General features: G+C 42.4%; 1 protein-coding gene across 2 annotated transcripts in view; it reads right to left on the bottom strand.

Annotated features, from left to right (window-relative positions):
* The window catches only part of LOC132383261 (serine/threonine-protein phosphatase 6 regulatory subunit 3-like), a 212,668-nt gene that overhangs the window by 54,877 nt on the left and 137,784 nt on the right, over window positions 1–20,007 (bottom strand). For both annotated transcript variants that reach the window (XM_059954219.1, XM_059954220.1), the window contains exons 13-18: window positions 18,465–18,550; window positions 16,580–16,669; window positions 8,817–8,914; window positions 7,176–7,233; window positions 5,809–5,942; window positions 3,473–3,591 (exon numbers count right to left, since the gene is read on the bottom strand). In XM_059954219.1, coding sequence (XP_059810202.1) covers window positions 3,473–3,591; window positions 5,809–5,942; window positions 7,176–7,233; window positions 8,817–8,914; window positions 16,580–16,669; window positions 18,465–18,550 — 585 coding nt within the window. The remainder of the gene's footprint in view (window positions 1–3,472; window positions 3,592–5,808; window positions 5,943–7,175; window positions 7,234–8,816; window positions 8,915–16,579; window positions 16,670–18,464; window positions 18,551–20,007) is intronic.

The following is a 20,007-nucleotide window of genomic DNA, read 5'->3' as shown; positions in this document are numbered from 1 at the left end:
ATGCTACCACAGAAATGGAAATAGTATACTGCTTCCTCTTCGCTTGTTTTCTGTAGAAGTGCCCTGTGCATGCCCAGTAGGAGGAGATTCGCCCAAATACCCGTTTTAACGTGGATGGAGGCATTTTCAAAAACGCCTGGTGTGGACGCCTAACATTTTTACGTGAAACAGGCATTCTCAAAGTTATCCGGTCTAGTGTGGACGTAGTCTCAGATAAGTTTCACCAAGGTCTTAGACCTTAACTAGCTTGTTAGGGCTATGGCTTGTTCACAGTCACCGTTAGGAAAGGCCAGGGGATGTAAATTTCAAAACTTTATAAATACCCTGTCTCCTCAAACCTTGTCCAAACAATCAGCAGCCATGGGCTCCTCTAAGCAGCTGCCTAGCACTCTGAAAATTAAAATAAATGATGCTCACAAAGCAGAAGGCTATATAAGAAGATAGCAAAGTGTTTTCAGGTAGCTGTTTCCTCAGTTTGTAATGTAATTAAGAAATAGCAGTTGACAGGAATGGTGGAGGTCAAGTTGAGGTCTGTAAGACCAAGAAAACTTTCCTAGAGGACTGCTCGTAGGATTGCTAGAAAGGCAAATCAAAACCCCCATTTGACTGCAAAAGACCTTCAGGAAGATTTAGCAGACTCTGGAGTGGTGGTGCACTGTTCTACTGTGCTGTGACACCTGCACAAATAGGACCTTCATGGAAGAGTCATCAGAAGAAAACCTCTCCTGCATCCTCACCACAAAATTCAGTGTCAGAAGTTTGTAAAGGAACATCTAAACAAGCCTGATGCATTTTGGAAACAAGTCCTGTGGACTAATGAACTTAAAGTAGAACTTTTTAGCCGCAATGAGCAAAGGTATGTTTGGAGAAAAAAGGGTGCAGAATTTCATGAAAAGAACACCTCTCCAACTGTTAAGCACAGAGGTGGATCGATCATGCTTTGGGCTTCTGTTGCAGCCAGTGGCACGGGGAACATTTCACTAGTAGAGGGAAGAATTCAATTGAATAACAGCAAATTCTGGAAGCAAACATCACACAGTCTGTAAAAAAGCTGAAGATGAAAAGAGGATGGCTTCTACAACAGGATAATAATCCTAAACACACCTCAATATCCACAAAGTACTACCTCAAGAGGCACAAGCTGAAGGTTTTGCCATGACCCCCCACTTAAACATCATTGAAAATCTGTGGATAGATCTTAAAAGAGCAGTGCATGCAAGATAGCCCAAGATTCTCACAGAACTAGAAGCCTGTTGCAAGGAAGAATGGGTGAAAATCCCCCAAACAAGAATTGAAAGACTCTTAGCTGGCTACAGTAACCATTTACAAGCTGTGATACTTGCCAAAGGGGCTGTTACTACGTACTGACCATTCAGGGTGCCCAAACTTTTGCGTCGGACCCTTTTCCTCTTTTGTTATCTTGAAATTGTAAAAGATGGAAATAAAAAAAGTAATCTTGCTTAAAATATTAAAGAGATGTGTCATCTTTAACTTTATGCCTTTTGGAAATCAGGCCATCTTTTACTCGCTTAGCTATTCACAGTAACAGAAATTTTGACCAGGGGTGCCGAAACTTTTGCATGACACTGTAGGTGAGGCTTTAGCTCTACTCACTATGAACACCTGGCTAGGCAAAGCTCAAAAACCGATGACACTGCTGTTGTTGGCAAAATCTCAAGATGCCAATGAGGAGGCTTACTGGAGCAAAACAGATCAGCCGATTACATGCTGTCACAACAACCTTGCACTGAACATTAGTGGACTTTAGGAGAGGGAAATTGGGAGGACTTACACCAATCCTCATCAAGGGGTCAGCAGTGGGAAGGGGGAGCAGTCTCAAATTCTTGGAAATCAACATCTCAAAGCATCTATCATCACTCCAATATACTGATGTAACCACAAAAATGGCATTCCAGCAGCTCTCGTTCATTAGGAATGGAAGGAGATTTAGTATGTCATCACTGGAAAATGACCACAGATATACCATGCAAAGCATTCTGACTGGTTGCATCACTACCTGATATGGAGAGGCCACTGCACAGGATTGTAAGAGATTTCAGAGGGTTGTATACTCAGCTAGCTCCAACATGGGGACCAGCCTCCCCACCATCAAGGACATCTTCCAAAAGTGATGTCTCAAAGAGGCAGCATCCTTCATTAAGGACCCTCATCATCCATGACGCATCCTCTTCTCGTTACTACCATCAGGGAGGAGGTACAGCAGCCTGAAGACACTCAACTTTTCATAAACAAATTCTTCCCCTCTGCTATCAGAGTTGTGAACGGTCCTTGCTATTCCTCTTTAGCACTGTTTGTTTATTGAAACTTATGGTAACTTGTAATGCTTGCACTGTACCACTGCCACAAAACAACAAATTTCACGACTAATGCAATAAAACCGTGAAACATAGGTGCAGAATTAGGCCATTCAGCCCGATGAGTCTGCTCCGTCATTCTATCATGGAGGAAATTCCATAATGCTGGTGACAATAAATCTGATTATGATTCTGAAAATAAGCATCGACCACAGATATGCTACTGACTAAACTAATGCAGCTCAGTGTTCTTTACTCTGCATCTCTGCCTTCTATGTTTTACCTGAGAGCTTCTGACGCAGAGGGAGGGTTATAGAGATGAGTGTACTTTACTCATTAGCATAAATAGTCCCAATTTGAGAAGCACAAGAGAAGCAGCAGAAAATGCATCAACTTCCTCAAAGGATAGGAGACTGCTACAGTCAACTTCCTTCCTTTCTAGGAGAAACAGTCCTAGTGATTGAAAATCCAGACGCCTGATGCACAGGATCTTAGGGCTAGTAGATTGCGTTACAGCAGCCAGCTGTAAGTCTGGAGTTTGATTTCTGTAAGGAGTTTCTACTTGTCCCTGTGACATCATGGGTTTCCTCCAGGTATTCCAGTTTTCTCCCTCATTCCAGAGATGTACAGGTTAAGATTACTAATTTGCAACATGTTATGTTGGTGCCAGAAGTGTGGCCACACTTGTGCACTGCCCAGCACAACCCTACTGATTTGATTTGGGGCAAACGATGTAGTTCATTGCAACAGGTACAACAAGCTGGAAGAACTCAGCAGGTCAGGCAGCATCCGTGGAAACGAGCAGTCAACATTTCGGGCTGAGACCCTTCGTCAGAACCGAAACGTTGACTGCTCGTTTCCACGGATGCTGCCCAACCTGCTGAGTTCCTCCAGCTTGTACGTGTTGCTTTGACCCCAGCATCTGCAGTGTACTTTGTGTTTACAATGCAGTTCATTGTATGCTTCAATGTACGTGTGACAAATAAAGCTAATCTTTAGATATATAAGTAATGCCAGGTGATCACACAGGACTACTTTGCAATCCACAATAGCTATTACCCATTGGTATCAATAGACACAGGACAGAACACATCACCATGACCAGTAGTCTGCCATATTTCAGTGTAATTAGATCAAATATTCCATCAATCACACACCTTTGCTTGGATCTGCTTCCATCCTTGAGTCTGTTGGCTTTATGGTCATCTGTCCCCCTTCTTCATCTTCTTCCTCTTCAGAGTCTCTACTTCCCTCGCTGTCTGTACTTCCAGAGCTCCTGCAACACGGGCATAAAATTAGGCCTTTATCTTCTGATTCTGCAAAGGGGATTTAGCAGGATGCTGCTGGATTAGAGAGCTAGGACTTTTCTCTTTGGAGTGAAGGAAGATGAGATGTGATTTGATAGAGGTTTACAAGATGACAAGAGGCATAGAGTGAACAGGATGGAAATGACTTATATAAGGGGGCATAATATTAAGGTGATTGCAGGAAAGTATGGGGGGGGGGGATGCCAAAGATAAGTGTTTTTTTTTAAACACAGTGATGGGTGCATGAAACACCCTTCCAGAATAGTGGTAGAGGAAGAAAGGAAGATACATTTGGGACATTTAGGAATCTCTAAGATGGGCACATGGAGGACTATGTAGGAGGGAAGGTTTGATTTTAGAGTAGGTCAGATAATCAGCCCAACATCATAAGACAAAACCCAGCAAAACCCCTGTTTTGTGCTGTAGTATACTATATCCTGAGAAATAAAGACTGGTGCTAAAAACTCTATCAGTATTTGGACTGAGTTGGACTTCAACATGTAGAGTCATAAATGCACGGGATTCTGCAGATTACTAGAAAACTTGAGTATCACATACAAAATGCTGGAGGAACTCAGGGAGTCAGGCGGCATCTATAGTTGATGTTTTGGGCTGAGACTCATCAGAACTGGAAAGAAAGTGGGTAGAAGCCAGAATAAGAAGGTGAGGTAAGGGGGATGGGGTTGAAGAGTCAGACAGCAGCAGAGATCACAGAGGGGGAAAAGAGGGTCTCATTGAAATCCCAATGAGAAGACTTAAACTTCTTCAGGATAGGCATGCCTCGAAGAAACTTCTAAGTGAAGCAGTAAACCATAAATACAAGAGATCTCTAACCCTAATTCATTACTTTGAACCTTTGAGATTCTGTAGATGATGAAAATCTTGAGCAACACACACAAAATGCTTGAGGAACTCAGCAAGAAGTGCCTCTCTCACTCCTCTTCTGCTCACCTGCTCATCACCTCCCTCTGGTTTCCCTCCTTTTTCTCTTTCTTCCATGATCCATTGCTCTCTTCCATCAGATTCCTTCTTCTTCAGCCCTTTACATCTTCCACTTATCCTCTCCCAGCTTCTTACCTCATCCCCACTCAACCACCTTCCTCCTCATCTGGTCTTAGTGATTACCTGCCAGCTTGTACTCCTTTCCCTCTAAGTTCAAAGTACATTAATTATCAAAGAATGTATAAAGTATACAACCTTGAGATTAATTTTCTCGCAGGCAGCCATAAAACAAAGAAACACGATAGAACAAATTTAAAGAAAATCTCCACACAACAGGAACATCAAACACTCTGTGTGAAAAAAAGAACAAATTGTGCAAACAATAAAAAGTAAACAAATAACATTAAAAGCAGAGTGCCTGAAAATGAGTCCATAAGCACAGAGCTGCTGAAGCGAGTGAAGCCTGTCCAGGAGCACGACGGCTGCAGCATAACAGCTGCTCCTGAAGCCAGTGGCATGGAACCCAGGACTGATACACCTGCTTGATGGCAGCAGCGAGAAGAGGGGGGGAGACCGGTCAAACACAGGCAAACAGAGCTGAACACCTGCTCATTTTTCACTCTTGTCCTCGACAATTTTAATCTTGCTCAACACTTTAATGGGCATGGAGTAGCGCAGTTGACCATGGGATTGTGTCCCACCATCAGAAATCGATGCAGCCAACCCCAGTGATGACTGTACCTGCACTCTCTGCTCTCATCCACACTGAATACCCCAAGCTGCAAAAGCACCAGATTGTTGAGTTGGCTCAAAAATACATCCTTAAAGGGCAATTAGAGGCTGCAATCACTCACAGTTCAGAAGTATATCTAGTAGTTTTGTGAGCTGTCTGCAAGATGTCACCATTGGTTGCTGGTGTCACCTTCCACCCCCCCTCCCCCCGCAACCTTGTAATTCTGGCTTCTGCCCCCTCCTTCTTTTCCAGTCCTGATATGAGCCCGAAACATCGACTGTTTATTCCCCTCCGTAGATGTTAGGAACAGCACTTTATGTGAGCTGCTAGGAAAAATACTGCCCACAAGTCAGTGGCCATGAAAGTATGTAGACAAAGGAATGGGCCTCACTCTGCCTTAAGCTCCAGACTTTGAGAGTCTACAGAATATTTGCTGCTGCTTATAACCCCACACCACCTACACTCAGGAGGGGAAGGTGAAAAAGCTCTTGCAGTGACAAAAATCACACACCTGGTAACACGGTGAGCATCCGCTGCGAAGTGCAGGTCCTTTTCCTGCCACACTTCATCCTCGTCTGAGCCTTCGTCGTCGTTGAACTGCCGTATTCGCTCCTTCCAACACTCCTCAAACAGGCTGTTGTTTGGCTGAGAGGCAGAATGAAGAAAATTGCTCTTGTATTCCAGTATCACTTAAAATATTTCAATTAAGTAGTGATTATTAGCAATTTCTGTGTAAGGTTTCAACAAGGAAATCAGCAGCTGCTGATTACTATTTGAATAAAGTATTTGACATGCTAATGATTTCAGACTGTGGTGGATCGGTGAATAACCAGTTAAATTCCTGGTGTAATATTCATTACCTAATGACAGATATGATGCTGGAACTAAATTGAGAGTTACTTTTTGGTTAATGAGGACAGGAAATAACTAACTTCAAGGTTTATTTTTGAGACTTTGAGTTCAAAAGTCAGGGAATTATGTTGCATATGTATTACACTCTAGTAAGGTCACATTTGGAGTGCTGCTTATGGTTCTGGTAGCCCCATTATAGGAAAGATGTCCAGGCTTTGGAGACGGTGCCGAAGAGGTTTGAAAAGCACGTGCTATAACGAGAGGCTGGACAAACTTGGGTTGTTTTTACTGGAGCAGATTACTGGAGCTGGAAGGAGATCTGATGAGGTTTATAGGATTGTGAGAGGTATAGGTAGAATAGGTCAGACAGTATCTTTTTCTCATTGTTGAGGGCATGCATTTAAGGTGAGAGGTAGTCACTTTAAAGATGTAAGAGGCAAGTTTTTTTTTTGGTTTTTTCTATCCCCACACAGAGTGGTGGGTGCCTGAATGCAGTGCCTGGGGTAGTAGAAGGTGGTACATTATGGACTTTTAAGAGATGCTTGAATAGGGATGTGAATTGAGAGAAATAGAAGGATGTGGTCATTGTGTAGGCAGAGAAGATCAGTTGGCTGTTGATTAATTGGTTTGGTACAACACTGAGGGCTAAAGGGTCTGTTCCTGTGCAAGCCTGTCATCAATGATCAGAAACAGAGACTTGTACCATACCACTGAATAGCACAGGACACTAGTGGGGAAAAGGTTTGCAAATTGTCACCTTGATTAACAGATTGGCAAATTCCACTGTTAAATGGTGTGAAATAAACCAAATATCAAACAAATATAATCAAGATAATTAAAGCAATTCCTTTTACAGGATATCAGCTTTACTAGGATGGGATTCTGATCCTCCAAAATTTCATTTTAAACTATGGATTCATTAAAATTTTCATATTTTCAGTAAATCAGAAGGAGTCAAGCAAAGACATATAGTCATTGCACAATATGTCTGTGAAATTGTTCAAAGCTTCTACAAGTTATACTCACACCATCACTGTTGGCATCAAACACAAAGCTGATATTAGCTGCTCTCTCAAATGGGGAGCTGTTGATCAAATAGCAAACAGAAGATCATCAATATTTACCTCTGAACATGAAAAGTTAGCTTGAGTGAAACTAAGTTCTAAAACATTAAGCCATAACAAAATGGTAAAACAGAAACAATATGACTGCTGGTAATCCACATCTTACAATGCACACTAGTTTCACAGTCACAAAACTATCACAGGAGAGGGCCTGCAGCATATTGTGCCGAGATACCAGATGTTGTTGGTATAAAACTCTGTTATTGATAACAATGTCTGAGATACAGGTGGATCATCACAAACAATCAACTGTGCAATAAGGTATGCTGACTTACTCAGAAAGGGCTCAATTAACCCAAAGTTACAGTTAAGCCAAAGCAAATGGCAAACAGAGACACACAAGTAATGTCCATAAAAACAATCTCTCACTTAAAACTGTGGTCATTAGGCTCGACTGACGGGCAATTACCCAATCATCTCCATCATAACACTCACTGTATGCAGACCATAATTTCAATTTTATTTTCAAAATGCTCACATACTGCCAATTCAATTATGGATTTTATCATTCTACTAGTAGAATTTACAATAACTGACAGTGCTTCAAAGAATATATTTTGTGCCTTCTGGTTAATAATGCACTGACTGCTTAACCTATTAAACTCTTCATATTTCAACATCTTTGGATATCATCAACCTCCATCCTAAAATATCTTAAATTTCCCCCACCCTCTTAAACCCTGAAGATCATTAGTTCAATGGATCAAAATTCACATCGTCTGCATTTCTGCATTACAGCACCTAGCATCCAGGAGAAAATCCAAAGCCGAGATTCAAGCCCATCTGGAGTTCAAACATTTCCTTTCCCCCCACCCCACAGGTTTGCCTCATTTGGTGATAAAAGTCTGAGGGATTCACACAAATGTAGGAGCCTAATGAAGTAGGTGGAGATAAAGTAGATAAAATGCATACTTATAGGCCATTTGCCTTCTTCCAACTTTTATAAGATTCCAGTAAGCTACTTGGATTGTGGTTGTGAACGAACGGTTTGACAACTACTTCCTGACAACATTCCACATTCAGAATCAGCTTTATTATGGCTGACAGATGTCAAGAAATTTGTTGTTTTTGTGGCAGCTTTACAGAGCAAGGCATAAAAAAATTACATGATGAAAAAATATAGTGCAAGAGAAATAATGAGATAATATTCATGGGCTATTAAGAAATCCAATGGAGAAGGGGGAAGATGCTGTTCCTAAAATGTTGAGTGTGTATCTTCAGGCTCTGTGTATCACTTCTTTGATGGTAGTAATGAGATGAGTGCATGTCCTGGATGTCACCTTCTGGAGGCACCGCCTCTTGAAGATGTCTTCGATGGTAGAGAAGCTAGTGCCCATGATGGAGCTGGATGAGTCTACAACATGCTGACATCCAACCTCAAAATGACTTATGCAAATGTCTCACCTGTAATCACCATAATTTCACCTCTACCTGCCCATGAGGAAGTGCTAGACATTCAGTATACCCCTTCTAACAATCACTTAGAATTATCTTCCCATGTGATTCATCTGTGGAAATAGTCAAAACAATGAATAGAACTAACTTCACACTTTCTTCCTGCTCGGCAAACTCTTCATCATTGAAGCCAAACTGGTCGATAAAGGCGGAGGTCATCTGTTGAACCTGATAATCTGAGAATGCCTGCAAGATCACAGTTTAGATACAAGTACCGATTATAAAATTATCACCAGAGAATCAAAACAGAGATAATTGCAGACTGATTATAACAGCAGTTGAGGTGAGCATCAGAAACCCTGTAGGCTCATGTATCCCTTTTAATTTGTGGAATCATATTTAAAGTGGGGCAGCACAGAAATGCAGCAGTCAGCATAATGCTTTACAGTGCTAGCTGTAAGATTGGGTTAGATTCCCATTACTATGTATAAGGAGTTTGTACATTCTCCCATGACAAAATGGACTTCCTCCAGATGCTCTCATTTCCTCCCACATTCTAAAGAGTACAGATTAGGTTAGCAAGATGGGAATGCTATGCTGGTGCAAGAAGCATGGTGACACTCGCGAGCTGTCCCCAGCACATCCTCTAACTGTGATGGTTGTTGACACAAGATGACACAGTTCACTGTTTGTTTTAATGTATGTGACAAACAAAGCTAATCTTTATCTTTAAAAATCCTTAAATGATTCACTCATCCTGATAGCCATCATCTCCAGGACTCAGTATTCAGAAAGAGGACAGAGGATTGCAGTCAATGGGATGATTTGCAGTGTAACAGGGGGATAGAAATCAAAAGTGACAATGCATACTGGATTGAAGGTGTTATAGTTGGATGCATGCAGTACACGGAATAAGATAGATGATCTTGCAGCGCAGTTAGAGAACGGTAGGTACAACGTTTTGGGGATCACTGAATCATGGCTGAAAGAAGATTATAGTTGTGAGCTTAACATCTAAGAATACACATTGTGATGAAAGGACAGGCAGGTAGGCAGAGGGGTAGCCTGGCTCTGTTGGTAAAAATTGAAATCAAATCCTTAGAAAGAGGTGACATAGAATCAGAAGGCATAGGACTCTTCTGAGAAGAGTTAACAAATTGCAATGGTAAAAAGGCCCTGAAGGGAGTTATATACAGGCCTCCGAACAGTAGCCAGTTTGTGGGCTACAAATTACAATGGAAGATAGAAAGTGCATGTTGCGATAGCCATGGGGGACTTCAACTTGCAAGGAGATTGGGAAAATCAGGTTGGTGCTGCTTTTGGATCCCAAGTGAGAGAATTTGTAAATTTGTAAATTTCTAAATAGCCAGCCTGCGAGCTGGCTATTTAGAGCACTTGAGGTGATTCCTCTATTCTGGATAAGGTGCTGTGTAATGAACAATATTTGATTCGGGAGTTTAAGGTAAAGGAACTCTTAGGAGACAATGATCAAAATATGATAGAATTCACACTGCAATTTGAGAGGGAGAAGCTAAAGTCAAATGCATCAGTATTACAGTCGAGTAAAGGGAATCAAGAGGCAAGAGAGAGGAGCTGGCCAAAGTTGTTTGTAAGGGGACATGAGCAGGGATGACTGCAGAAAAGCAATGGTTGTTGTTTCTGGGAGCAATTTGGCAGTACAGGGGATAGATACATCTCAAAGAAGTATTATTCCAAAGACAGGATGACACAACTGTAGCTAATAGGAAAGTCTAAGCTAACATAAAAGCAAAAGAGAGGGCAAATACAAGGAAATCTGCAGATGCTGGAAATTCAAGCAACACAGCAGGCCAGGCAGCATCTATAGGGAGAAGCACTGTCGACGTTTCGGGCCGAGACCCTTCGTCAGGACTAACTGAAAGGAAAGATAGTAAGAGATTTGAAAGTAGGAGGGTGAAGGGGAAAATGAGAAATGATAGAAGACCGGAGGGGGTGGGATGAAGCTGAGAGCCAGAAAGGTGATTGGCAAAAGTGATAGAGCTGGAGAAGGGAAAGGATCATGGGACAGGAGGCCTAGGGAGAAGGGGGAGGGGAGCACCAAAGGGAGATGGAGAACAGACAGAGTGATGGGCAGAGAGAGAAAGAAAAAAGAGAGGGGAAAAAAGGGATGGAGGGGGACGAATGGACAAGGGAGTCGCGTAGGGAGCGATTCCTGCGGAAAGCCGGGGGGGGGGGGGGGGGGGGGAGGGAAAGATGTGCTTGGTAGTCGGATCCCATTGGAGGTGGCAGGAAGTTACGGAGAATTATACATTGGATCCGGAGGCTGGTGGGGTGGTAGGTGAGGACAAGGGGAACCCTATCCCGAGTGGGGTAGCTGGTGGATGGGGTGAGGGCAGATGTGCAGGAAATGGGAGAGATGCGTTTGAGAGCAAAGTTGATGGTGGAAGAAGGGAAGCCCCTTTGTTTAAAAAAAGGAAGACATCTCCTTCGTCTTGGAATGAAAAGCCTCATCCTGAGAGCAGATGCGGCAGAGACAGAGGAATTGTGAGAAGGGGACAGCATTTTTGCAAGAGACAGGGTGGGAAGAGGAATAGAGGGCAAATAATAGAGCAAAAAATAGTGAGAAGCTAGAGGAATGGGAAGCTTTTAAAAACCAACAGAAATCAATCAAAAACCCATAAATGGGAAAAGATGAAATAAAAAGTTAAGCTAGACAATAACATCAAAGAGGATACCCAAAGTTTTGTTGTATATATAAAGAGTAAAAGAGAGGTGAGAGTAGATATCAGACCAGTGGGAAAAATAGGTAATGGGAGACAAGGAAATGGCGGATGAACTGAATAAGCATTTTGCATCAGTCTTCATTGTGAAAGACGCTATGCTGGAAGTTCAAGAGTGTCAGGGGGCAGAAGTGAGTGCAGTTTCTAAAATTAGGGAGAAGGGGCTTATGAAGATGAAACATCTGAAGGTAAAAAAGTCACCTGGACCAGAAGAACTACACCAAGGTTCTGAAAGATGGCTGAAGATATGGTGGAGATATTAATAACAGTTTTTCAAGAATCACTGGATTCTGGCATGGTTCCAGAGGACTAGAAAACTGCAAATATCACACCACTCTTCAAGAGAATGAGTCAGCATGGTTTCCTTAAGGGAAAATCTTGCCTGACAGATCTGTTGAAATTCTTTGAGAATTCCTAACAAGCAGGATACAGAAGGAGAATTGGTAGATGGTGTGTACTTGGACTTTCAGAAGGCCTTTGACAAGTTGCTGCACATGAGGCTACTTAACGAGACAACAGCCCATGGTGTTACAGGAAAGATATGACAGTGGATAGGGCATTCGCTGATTGACAGGAGACAAAGAGTGGGAATGAAGGGAGCCCTTTCTGATTGGCTGCCGGTGACAACTGGTATTCCGCAGAGGTTGTTGTTGGGACTGCTTCTTTCTATGTTGTATGTCAATGATGTGGATAGCGGAATTAATGGTTTTATGGGTGAATTTGCAGATGATACGAAGATATATGGAAGGACAGGTAGTCTTGAGGAAGCAAGGAGGCTGTAGAAAGACAAACAGATTAGGAGAATGGGCAAAGTGGCAGATGGAATAAAGTGTCAGGAAGTGATTGGTCATAGACTTTGGTAGAAGAAACTAAAGTGTAGACCATTTCCTAAACAGGGAGAAAATTCAAAAATCCAAGGTGCAAGGGGACTTGAGAATGCAGGGTTACCTAAAGGTTAATTTGCAGGTTGAGTTGGTGGTAAGGAAGGCAAATGGAATGTTAGTGCTGATTTTGAGAAGACTCATCAACATCGTTATGTGCCATGCCATATGACGAGGGCAATCATGATCGTTATTGGCAAATTTTCCTAAAGTAGTTTGTCATTGACTTCTTTTGGACAGTGCCTTCACAAGATGGATGATCCCAGCCATTATCAATACTCTTCAGAAAGGGTCTGTCTGGTGTCAGTGGTCGCATAACCAGGACTTGTGATATGCACCGGCTGCTCATACAACCATCCAACATCTGCTCCCTTGGCTTCAGTGTGAGACCATGCCCAAAGGTCACCAGCAGGTGGTACAGGGAAGGAGTGCCTTAAATCTCCTTTGGTAGAAATGCATCTCCACCCAATTGAGAGGACTACATAATAAAAACAAGAATGTAACATTGAGAATTTATAAGGCACTTGAAGTAGCGTGAGCTGTTTTGGGCCCTCATCTAAGAAAAGATGCGCTGACATTAGAGAGTGTTTCAAGAAGATGATTCCAAGAAGGGAAGGGCTTATAATATGAGGAGCATTTAACAGCTCTGGGCCTGTACTCACTGGAATTTAGAAGAATGGGGGGGGGGGGGGAGGGGAGAGATCTCATTGAAGCCCATCGAATGTTGAAAGGCCTACATAGAGTGGATGGGGAGAGGATGTTTCCTACAGTGGGGGAGTCGAGGAGAAGAGGGCATAATCTCAGAAAAGAGGTATGTCATTTAGAATGGAGATAATGAGGAATTTCTTTAGCCAAGGGTGGCAAATTTGTGGAATTCCTTGCAACAGATGGCTGTGGAGGTCTGGTCATTGGCAGAGTTGATAGATTCTTGATAAAGTTTTGGGGAGAAGGCAGGAAAATGGGGTGGAAAGGGAACTGGATCAGCCATAATCAAATTGCAGAGCAGATTTGATGGGCCAAATGGCCCAATTCTGCTGCTATGTCTTATGGTCTTAGTATCTAGGAGGGGAGGAGGGGAAGGGGCAGGGGAAGGAGAGGGGGAGTGGGAGGGAGCATTTCAATCATATCACAATATATCTTGAGTATTCAAATAATTGCAGGGACTAAAGTGAGAATAAAAAGCCCTGCCTGCCTGAAGGAACATGCTAAATTTGCTGGTTTTGAGAAATCTCAAGAACAACCTTTGAGAGACAGCACCAGAGTTGCTCAATTCTGGGGTCATCAGATCTGAACCTGATTCAGTGCGCGCTTATCACAAGTTAGTGGACTTGTTCCGGATCAGAACCAGAGACAGGAATTTGAATCCCATCAACGGCAGCCAAGGAATTATTTATATTAAAGAAAATAAATCTGTAATTTAATTTTTAAAAATCAATTTCATAATGATAGTTGTTGATCAGTACGGATGCGGCAGGTGAAAGGACTTTTATGTACTGTATGACTCTATGACTGATATCCACAGCCCTGGAACAAAAAATACCTTGCAGGTCTTGACAAGGCCAACACATCCGCTTTGCATTACATTTATCTTTAACACTGAGAGGTGGACACAAGGTGATGACTGTTATTAATAAGTAACAACTCAGTGCAAACTGGGTATCAAAGATTAGGCTGGTCTGTTGAGGCTCAGTATCACTTCAGTAAATGATGTCAATAGAACACTGGGTTAGGTTAGTTGTATTTGTCACATGTACATCAAAACATACAGTGAAATGTGGCATCAGTGTCAATGATCAACAAGTTTGAACTTGTGCTGAAGCAGCCTGCATTACCACACTTCCAGTGACAACACAGTGTACCTTTACTAATTCAGAAGTTTTTAGAAAGTGGGAGGAAACCAGAGCACCTGGAGGAAACCCATGTGGTCACGGGGAGGAAGTACGATCTGCTTTCAGACAGTGGCAACATTGAACTTCGATTGCTGGTGCTGTAAAGCACCATCATTCACTATCCATTACACTACAGTGTCACCATTGGAGGGATATCAAAATCCATCTAGTGAATTTGACTAATTTGTCAATAACTGCTTGTATTTACTTAACACCTTTAACAAGGTAATTGACTTCAGCACAAGCTTTATCAAAAGAAATCGACACCAAGCATGAGGAGACTTTAGGTCACATGCCTGTTAACTGAAGGTGAAGCACGTTTTGCTCATTATTCAATTTTCACAAGTGAAGAGTAGATTTAAATGGAGCATGGGGACATTATAAGGCAAATTGTTAGCAACAGACTGGACTCTGGTAAAAGGGAAAAGATGCTGATAGAGGGGCAATGAGAATTAAGGAGAGAATCCCAGAGTTTAGGCAAGGCAGCCACTGGTTACAACTGAGAACTTGTGTAAGGTCTGAAGGGATTTAGGAAAGCTGAAGGGCCAGAAATGTTGAAATGAATACAAGGGAGAGAGACTGAAATAATTTGCAAAACAATTAAATAGAAATTTTAAAGCAAATGGTTGTCAGGTGTATCTGTAATTGTTAGTTCCAAACAAAGTTTTGGATGAACTCAAACTGAAGGATGGGAAGATGAGGTCAGTTAAGCAAGCATTAGAGTAGTCAATTCCAGATATAACAGAAGCAAATGATGATGCATTTCAGTATGTTTCAATGTACACATGATAAATAACTTGAATCTTGAACATGGAAGAGTAATAAGTGCTGCATTAGCTAATGATACAAGAATCAGTCAGTGCCTACTATAGACTGATTTAGCTATTTATTTAGAGGTCCTTCCGGCCCTTTGAGCCACGCTGCTCTGAAACTGACAATCCCGACTTAACACAAACCTAATCGTGGGACAGTTTACAAAAACCAATTAATCTACCTAGTACATCTGGACTAGGAGGAAACTGAAGCACCCAGGGAAAACCCATACTTTCCACGGGTGGACACACAGAGAATGCTGGGATTGAACTTCAAACTCAATGCCCTGAGCTGGTGCACAAAGGCTGCTGCACAACGGAGTACATGGAAAAGGAAATGCTTGTTTGGTGAGGGTTGCATACAGGGCAGTACCCCAGACTTCAGTACCATCATAACCGTTCATGACTTGGATGTGGGGGCATAAGCACCATTTCATAAGACTTGAAATTCAAAAGTGCCGTGCCTGAGGAAGTCTGTAAATTGCTTCAAGATGACACATAGGTTGTTAGAATGGGCAGGCAAGTTTCAAAAAGGGAAACTTTCTCTACATTGCAGTAGGAGGAATGAAGTGATGCAACATGAACATAGAGCACTACAGAATAGAAATGGGCCTTTTGGCCCATCTGGTCCATGCAGACTATTATTTCACTTAGTCCCATTGACCTGTACCTGGTTTCTAAATCCCTCCCAATCATGGGCTTATTCAAATTTATCTTGAATGTTGAAACCAAACCCACATCCATCCCTTCCGCTGGCAGCTTGTTCCACACTCGCACCACTTGGAGTGAAAAAGATCCCCCTTAGGTTCTCCTTAAATATTTCACCTTTCATCCTTAGAACTTCTAGTTCTGGTCTCAAACACCTCAGTGGAAAAAGCCTGCTTGCAGTTACCTGTCAATTTTGTATACCTCTATCAAATCTCCCCTCTTTGTCCTATGCTCCAGGGAAGTGCTGACCTATTCAAGCTTTCCCTATAACTCAGGACCTCAAGTCCCAGCAACATTCTTGTAAATTTTCTCTGCAATCCTTCAATTGCACTGATATCTTTCCTGTAGGTAGATGACTAGAACTGCACACAATATCCACATTAGGCCTCACCAACATCTCATTCAACTTAAACATAACATCCCAACTCCTGTACTTCAATGGATACTTTTTTTTAAAATAAAAAAAGCATGCAAGAAAAGACTTGGGGGTGATTGCCTGCAAATTTTTGAAGGTTGTAGGATAGTTTTAATGAAGCGATACATAAAAACACACAAGATCTCAGGCTTTGTAAACAGAGGCATAAAGTCAAAAACAGCAAGTTATTTTAAGTCATTAAAACATCCCTCCAGTTGGGACTGAACTAATGTGTCCAACACTGGGCACAACACTATGAGCACAAGAAAGAAGAGGTAGAGCAGGGGAAGGAGGAGAATGGTAAGGAACGAAGAAAGTATGTGAACTGATTTAAAGTCAGGACTTAATATTTCTTCTTCTAAAGATGCTCTCTAATCTACTTGTTATTTCCAGGCTTCATGCTTTAATATTGTGAGTACTGCAGCCCATGCTGTTTGTGGCTCTTACCTGCTGCAAAACAGCCTCCTGAGGAAAGCTGAATTCTTTCAGATCATTCTCATCGTCGTCACTTGAGGAGTGCAGATTCCGCATATTTACCTGAATAACAAACGTCAGTTTTATTTACAGTAAAACTAATATAGCAAAGCCAAAATAAATTCCAATAATATCTGCATTCTAAATGTTTGCATATTTAAAGCCCTTTGTTTTAAAATCACAAGGTTGTCACAATGACTCACGGCAACAGAGCTCCAAATGCCTGAAGCTACTCTCAATGTCAGAGAGGACACTTTATCCTGGCAAAGCAGAAAATAGAAGGAAACACTGCTGACATTGGAGTGGGAGTTACGCCTCCTAATTGTGCAACCAGAAATAAGGACCAGTTTCAAACAAGAAATACATTTGCCTACTTTATTTGACTCAGGGTTTTGACCTGAAACAAGGACAGTTCCCTCCCTGCCCCCAACCCCTACAGATGCTGCTCAACACGCTGAGTTCTTCCAGCATTTTGTTTGTTGATCCAGATTCCACCAGAGCACTGCAATGTTGTGAGGAATTTTGGCCCCCTATCCAAGGAAAGATGTGCTGTTTCTGGTCAGGATCCAGAGGAAGTTTAATGCAAGAAGCATCTGATGTTACTGGGCCTGTACTCATTGGAGTTCAGAAAGATGAGCCTGGACCTCATTGAAGCCTATCAGATCCAGGAAAGCCTGCATAGAGTGGACATAAGAGCAGATGCTTCCATTAGTAAGAGTCTAGGGTTCGAGGGTACAGCTCAGAGTACAGGGATGCCCCTTTAAAAATGAGATGAGATGGAATTCTTCAGTCAGAGGGTGGTGAATCTATGGAATTCATTGCAGAAAGGGCTGTTAGGGGCATGTCAGTGGACATATTTAAGGTAGAAATTAATTGACCTTAAATTGTTAAGATCTTGATTGGTAAGGGGCTTATGGGCTACAGGGAGAAAGGGATTGAAAAAAAAATCAGCCGTGACCGAATGGCACATCAGACTTGATGAGCCAAATGTTTTAATTCTGCTCCTTTATCTTTGGTCTATTCCAGCATTTGTCATTTTGCCTTTCCTGGGTGCCATCGTGGTTGATATGCCTGCATGTATTCAACATCAGAGTACAACCCTGACAATTGAAGAAAGGCCATCACTAGCACCCGCCACCCTCCCAGAAACGACCACCTTTAATGCATAGACTCAACAGGTCTGTTTCAGGTCAAAATCTAAACCAAAATTTATTTTGCTAACCATTAACACATTTTGATTATTGGTCCTCAACTTACACTTAGTCAGTAGACTTTAAAATTGTAAAATTATCAGGAAAGATCCAGAAACCTGGGTGGAAAGATTGGACACAACTGGAATTTCCTGCAATTCCTTCCACAGAATGGAATGCCTATACTGAAAGGGATGAAGATTCAAAATGGGCACCTGGGTAGGATACTGAATAATTTGTGGTACTGTGCCCTGTCAAGATACTTTGAGGAGAGGTTACATCTTCAGAATGCAGTATCTAAGACATGCCCTCTTCTCGTTACTACTGCTAATGAGGAGGTACAGGAGCTCGAGGTCGCACACTCAAAGTTTTAGGAACAGCTTCTCCCCCCCCACCATTAGATTTATGAATGGTCCATGAACCCACGAACACACTACTTCACTATTTTTCTCTCTTTCTGTATTTTTTTAAAATATTTATTTCTTATTGTTACTTAAAAGATTTATGTCTTGCACTATACTGCTGGCATAAAACAGCGAATTTCACAACACTGATACCTTGAGGCACAGAACCTTTGGCAAGGTTAAATCCATAGTGATGCTCAGCCAAACGAGGTGGCAATTTTTCATCACACACCTGTAACCCTCAAGTAACAGTATGGCACTCACCAAATCAACAGTGTTCTTCTTGTTCATGTCAGAGAGTGATCCCAGCACAAACTTGTCCCACCGCTCCTGATCTTCATCTGGCAGTTCTGAAGATATGAATTGTTCGTGTGAACCCTGCATCCACTTAGTGTGACAAGTATATAACAAAGATAAGGAAAACATTCCCAGCCCCATTGCCCTTATAGTCTTCCTGAAGATGCTCATTAAAATAGTCTCTCAATGCATCTCCTGGATCTTACTCAACCAGTCAGTTTATCATACTTTAAACAAAAAAAAATCACCTTTATATGTCCTCTCTTCCAGCCTCTACCATGGGTAACTGTCACCCCTGGCCACTTGTGACCTTACTAAGCAATGTTAACCAGTTACACAAGAGATCCTGATCAGGTCTTGATGCAAGTTTTCACCCTGAAGCATCAACAGTTCCTGCTGAGTTCCTTCAGCAGACTGTGTGTTAGAAATAGCATGAGAGTTCAGCCCCGGAACCTGCTCTGCCAATTGACAAGGTCATAGCTTCTCCTCAATTCCTCAAACATCCAGCAATCTGAGTAAAGAGCTTTCTCCGCATTTCACCTCCAAATGGCCTGTGCAGAACACAAATGACAATAAAGTACTACAATTAAATTTTACCAAGTCACATTAGTAACGGTACACGCTGGGCAACTTACAATGTGGGAGACACGAACCAAGCCCACCAAGACAAGAAAAGCATGCGCGAAACGACAGACAGTCCTCTGTCCATAGGAGGCCCAACCGATTCACAGCATATTAGCTTACCATATTCTCATAATCGATCCAATATGGTTCAGCCAGTCCCTTTATTTTCAGCAACACACACAAAATGCTGGTGGAACACCAGCTGGTGGACGTTTCGGGCCAAGACCCTTCGTCAGGACTAACCGAAAGGAAAGATAGTAAGAGATTTGAAAGTAGTGGGGGGAGGAGGAAATGCAAAATGATAGGAGAAGACCGGAGGGGGTGGGGTGAAGCTAAGAGCTGGAGAAGGGAAAGGATCATGGGACGGGAGGCCTCGGGAGAAAGAAAGGGGGTGGGGGGGGACACCAGATGGAAATGGAGAACAGGCAAACAACTAAATATGTCAGGGATGGGGTAAGAAGGGGAGGAGGGGCATTAACGGAAGTTAGAGAAGTCAATGTTCATGCCATCAGGTTGGAGGCTACCCAGCCGGTATATAAGGTGTTGTTCCTCCAACCTGAGTTTGGATTCATTTTGACAATAGAAGAGGCCATGGACATGTCCAGTCCCTATATACCTCCATTCCCCCATTGAGAAGGTCTTGAAGCTCTTCGCTTTTTTTTGGATTCCAGACCTAACCAATTCCTCCGTCTAGCAGAATTAGTTCTTACTTTCAATAATTTCTCCTTTGGCTCCTCCCACTTCCTCCAAACCAAGGGTGTAGCCATGGGCACCCTCATGGGTCCCAGTTATGCCTGCCCTTTTGTTGGCTTTGTGGAACAGTCCATGTTCCAAGTCTATATGGGTATCCATCGCCCTCTTTTCCTTCGCTACATCGACGACTGCA

This window comes from Hypanus sabinus, chromosome 29, assembly GCF_030144855.1.
Source record: "Hypanus sabinus isolate sHypSab1 chromosome 29, sHypSab1.hap1, whole genome shotgun sequence".
Classification (NCBI taxonomy): domain Eukaryota; kingdom Metazoa; phylum Chordata; class Chondrichthyes; order Myliobatiformes; family Dasyatidae; genus Hypanus; species Hypanus sabinus.
Note: the sequence above shows the minus strand (reverse complement) of the source record. Positions and strands in the feature narration are given on the sequence as shown.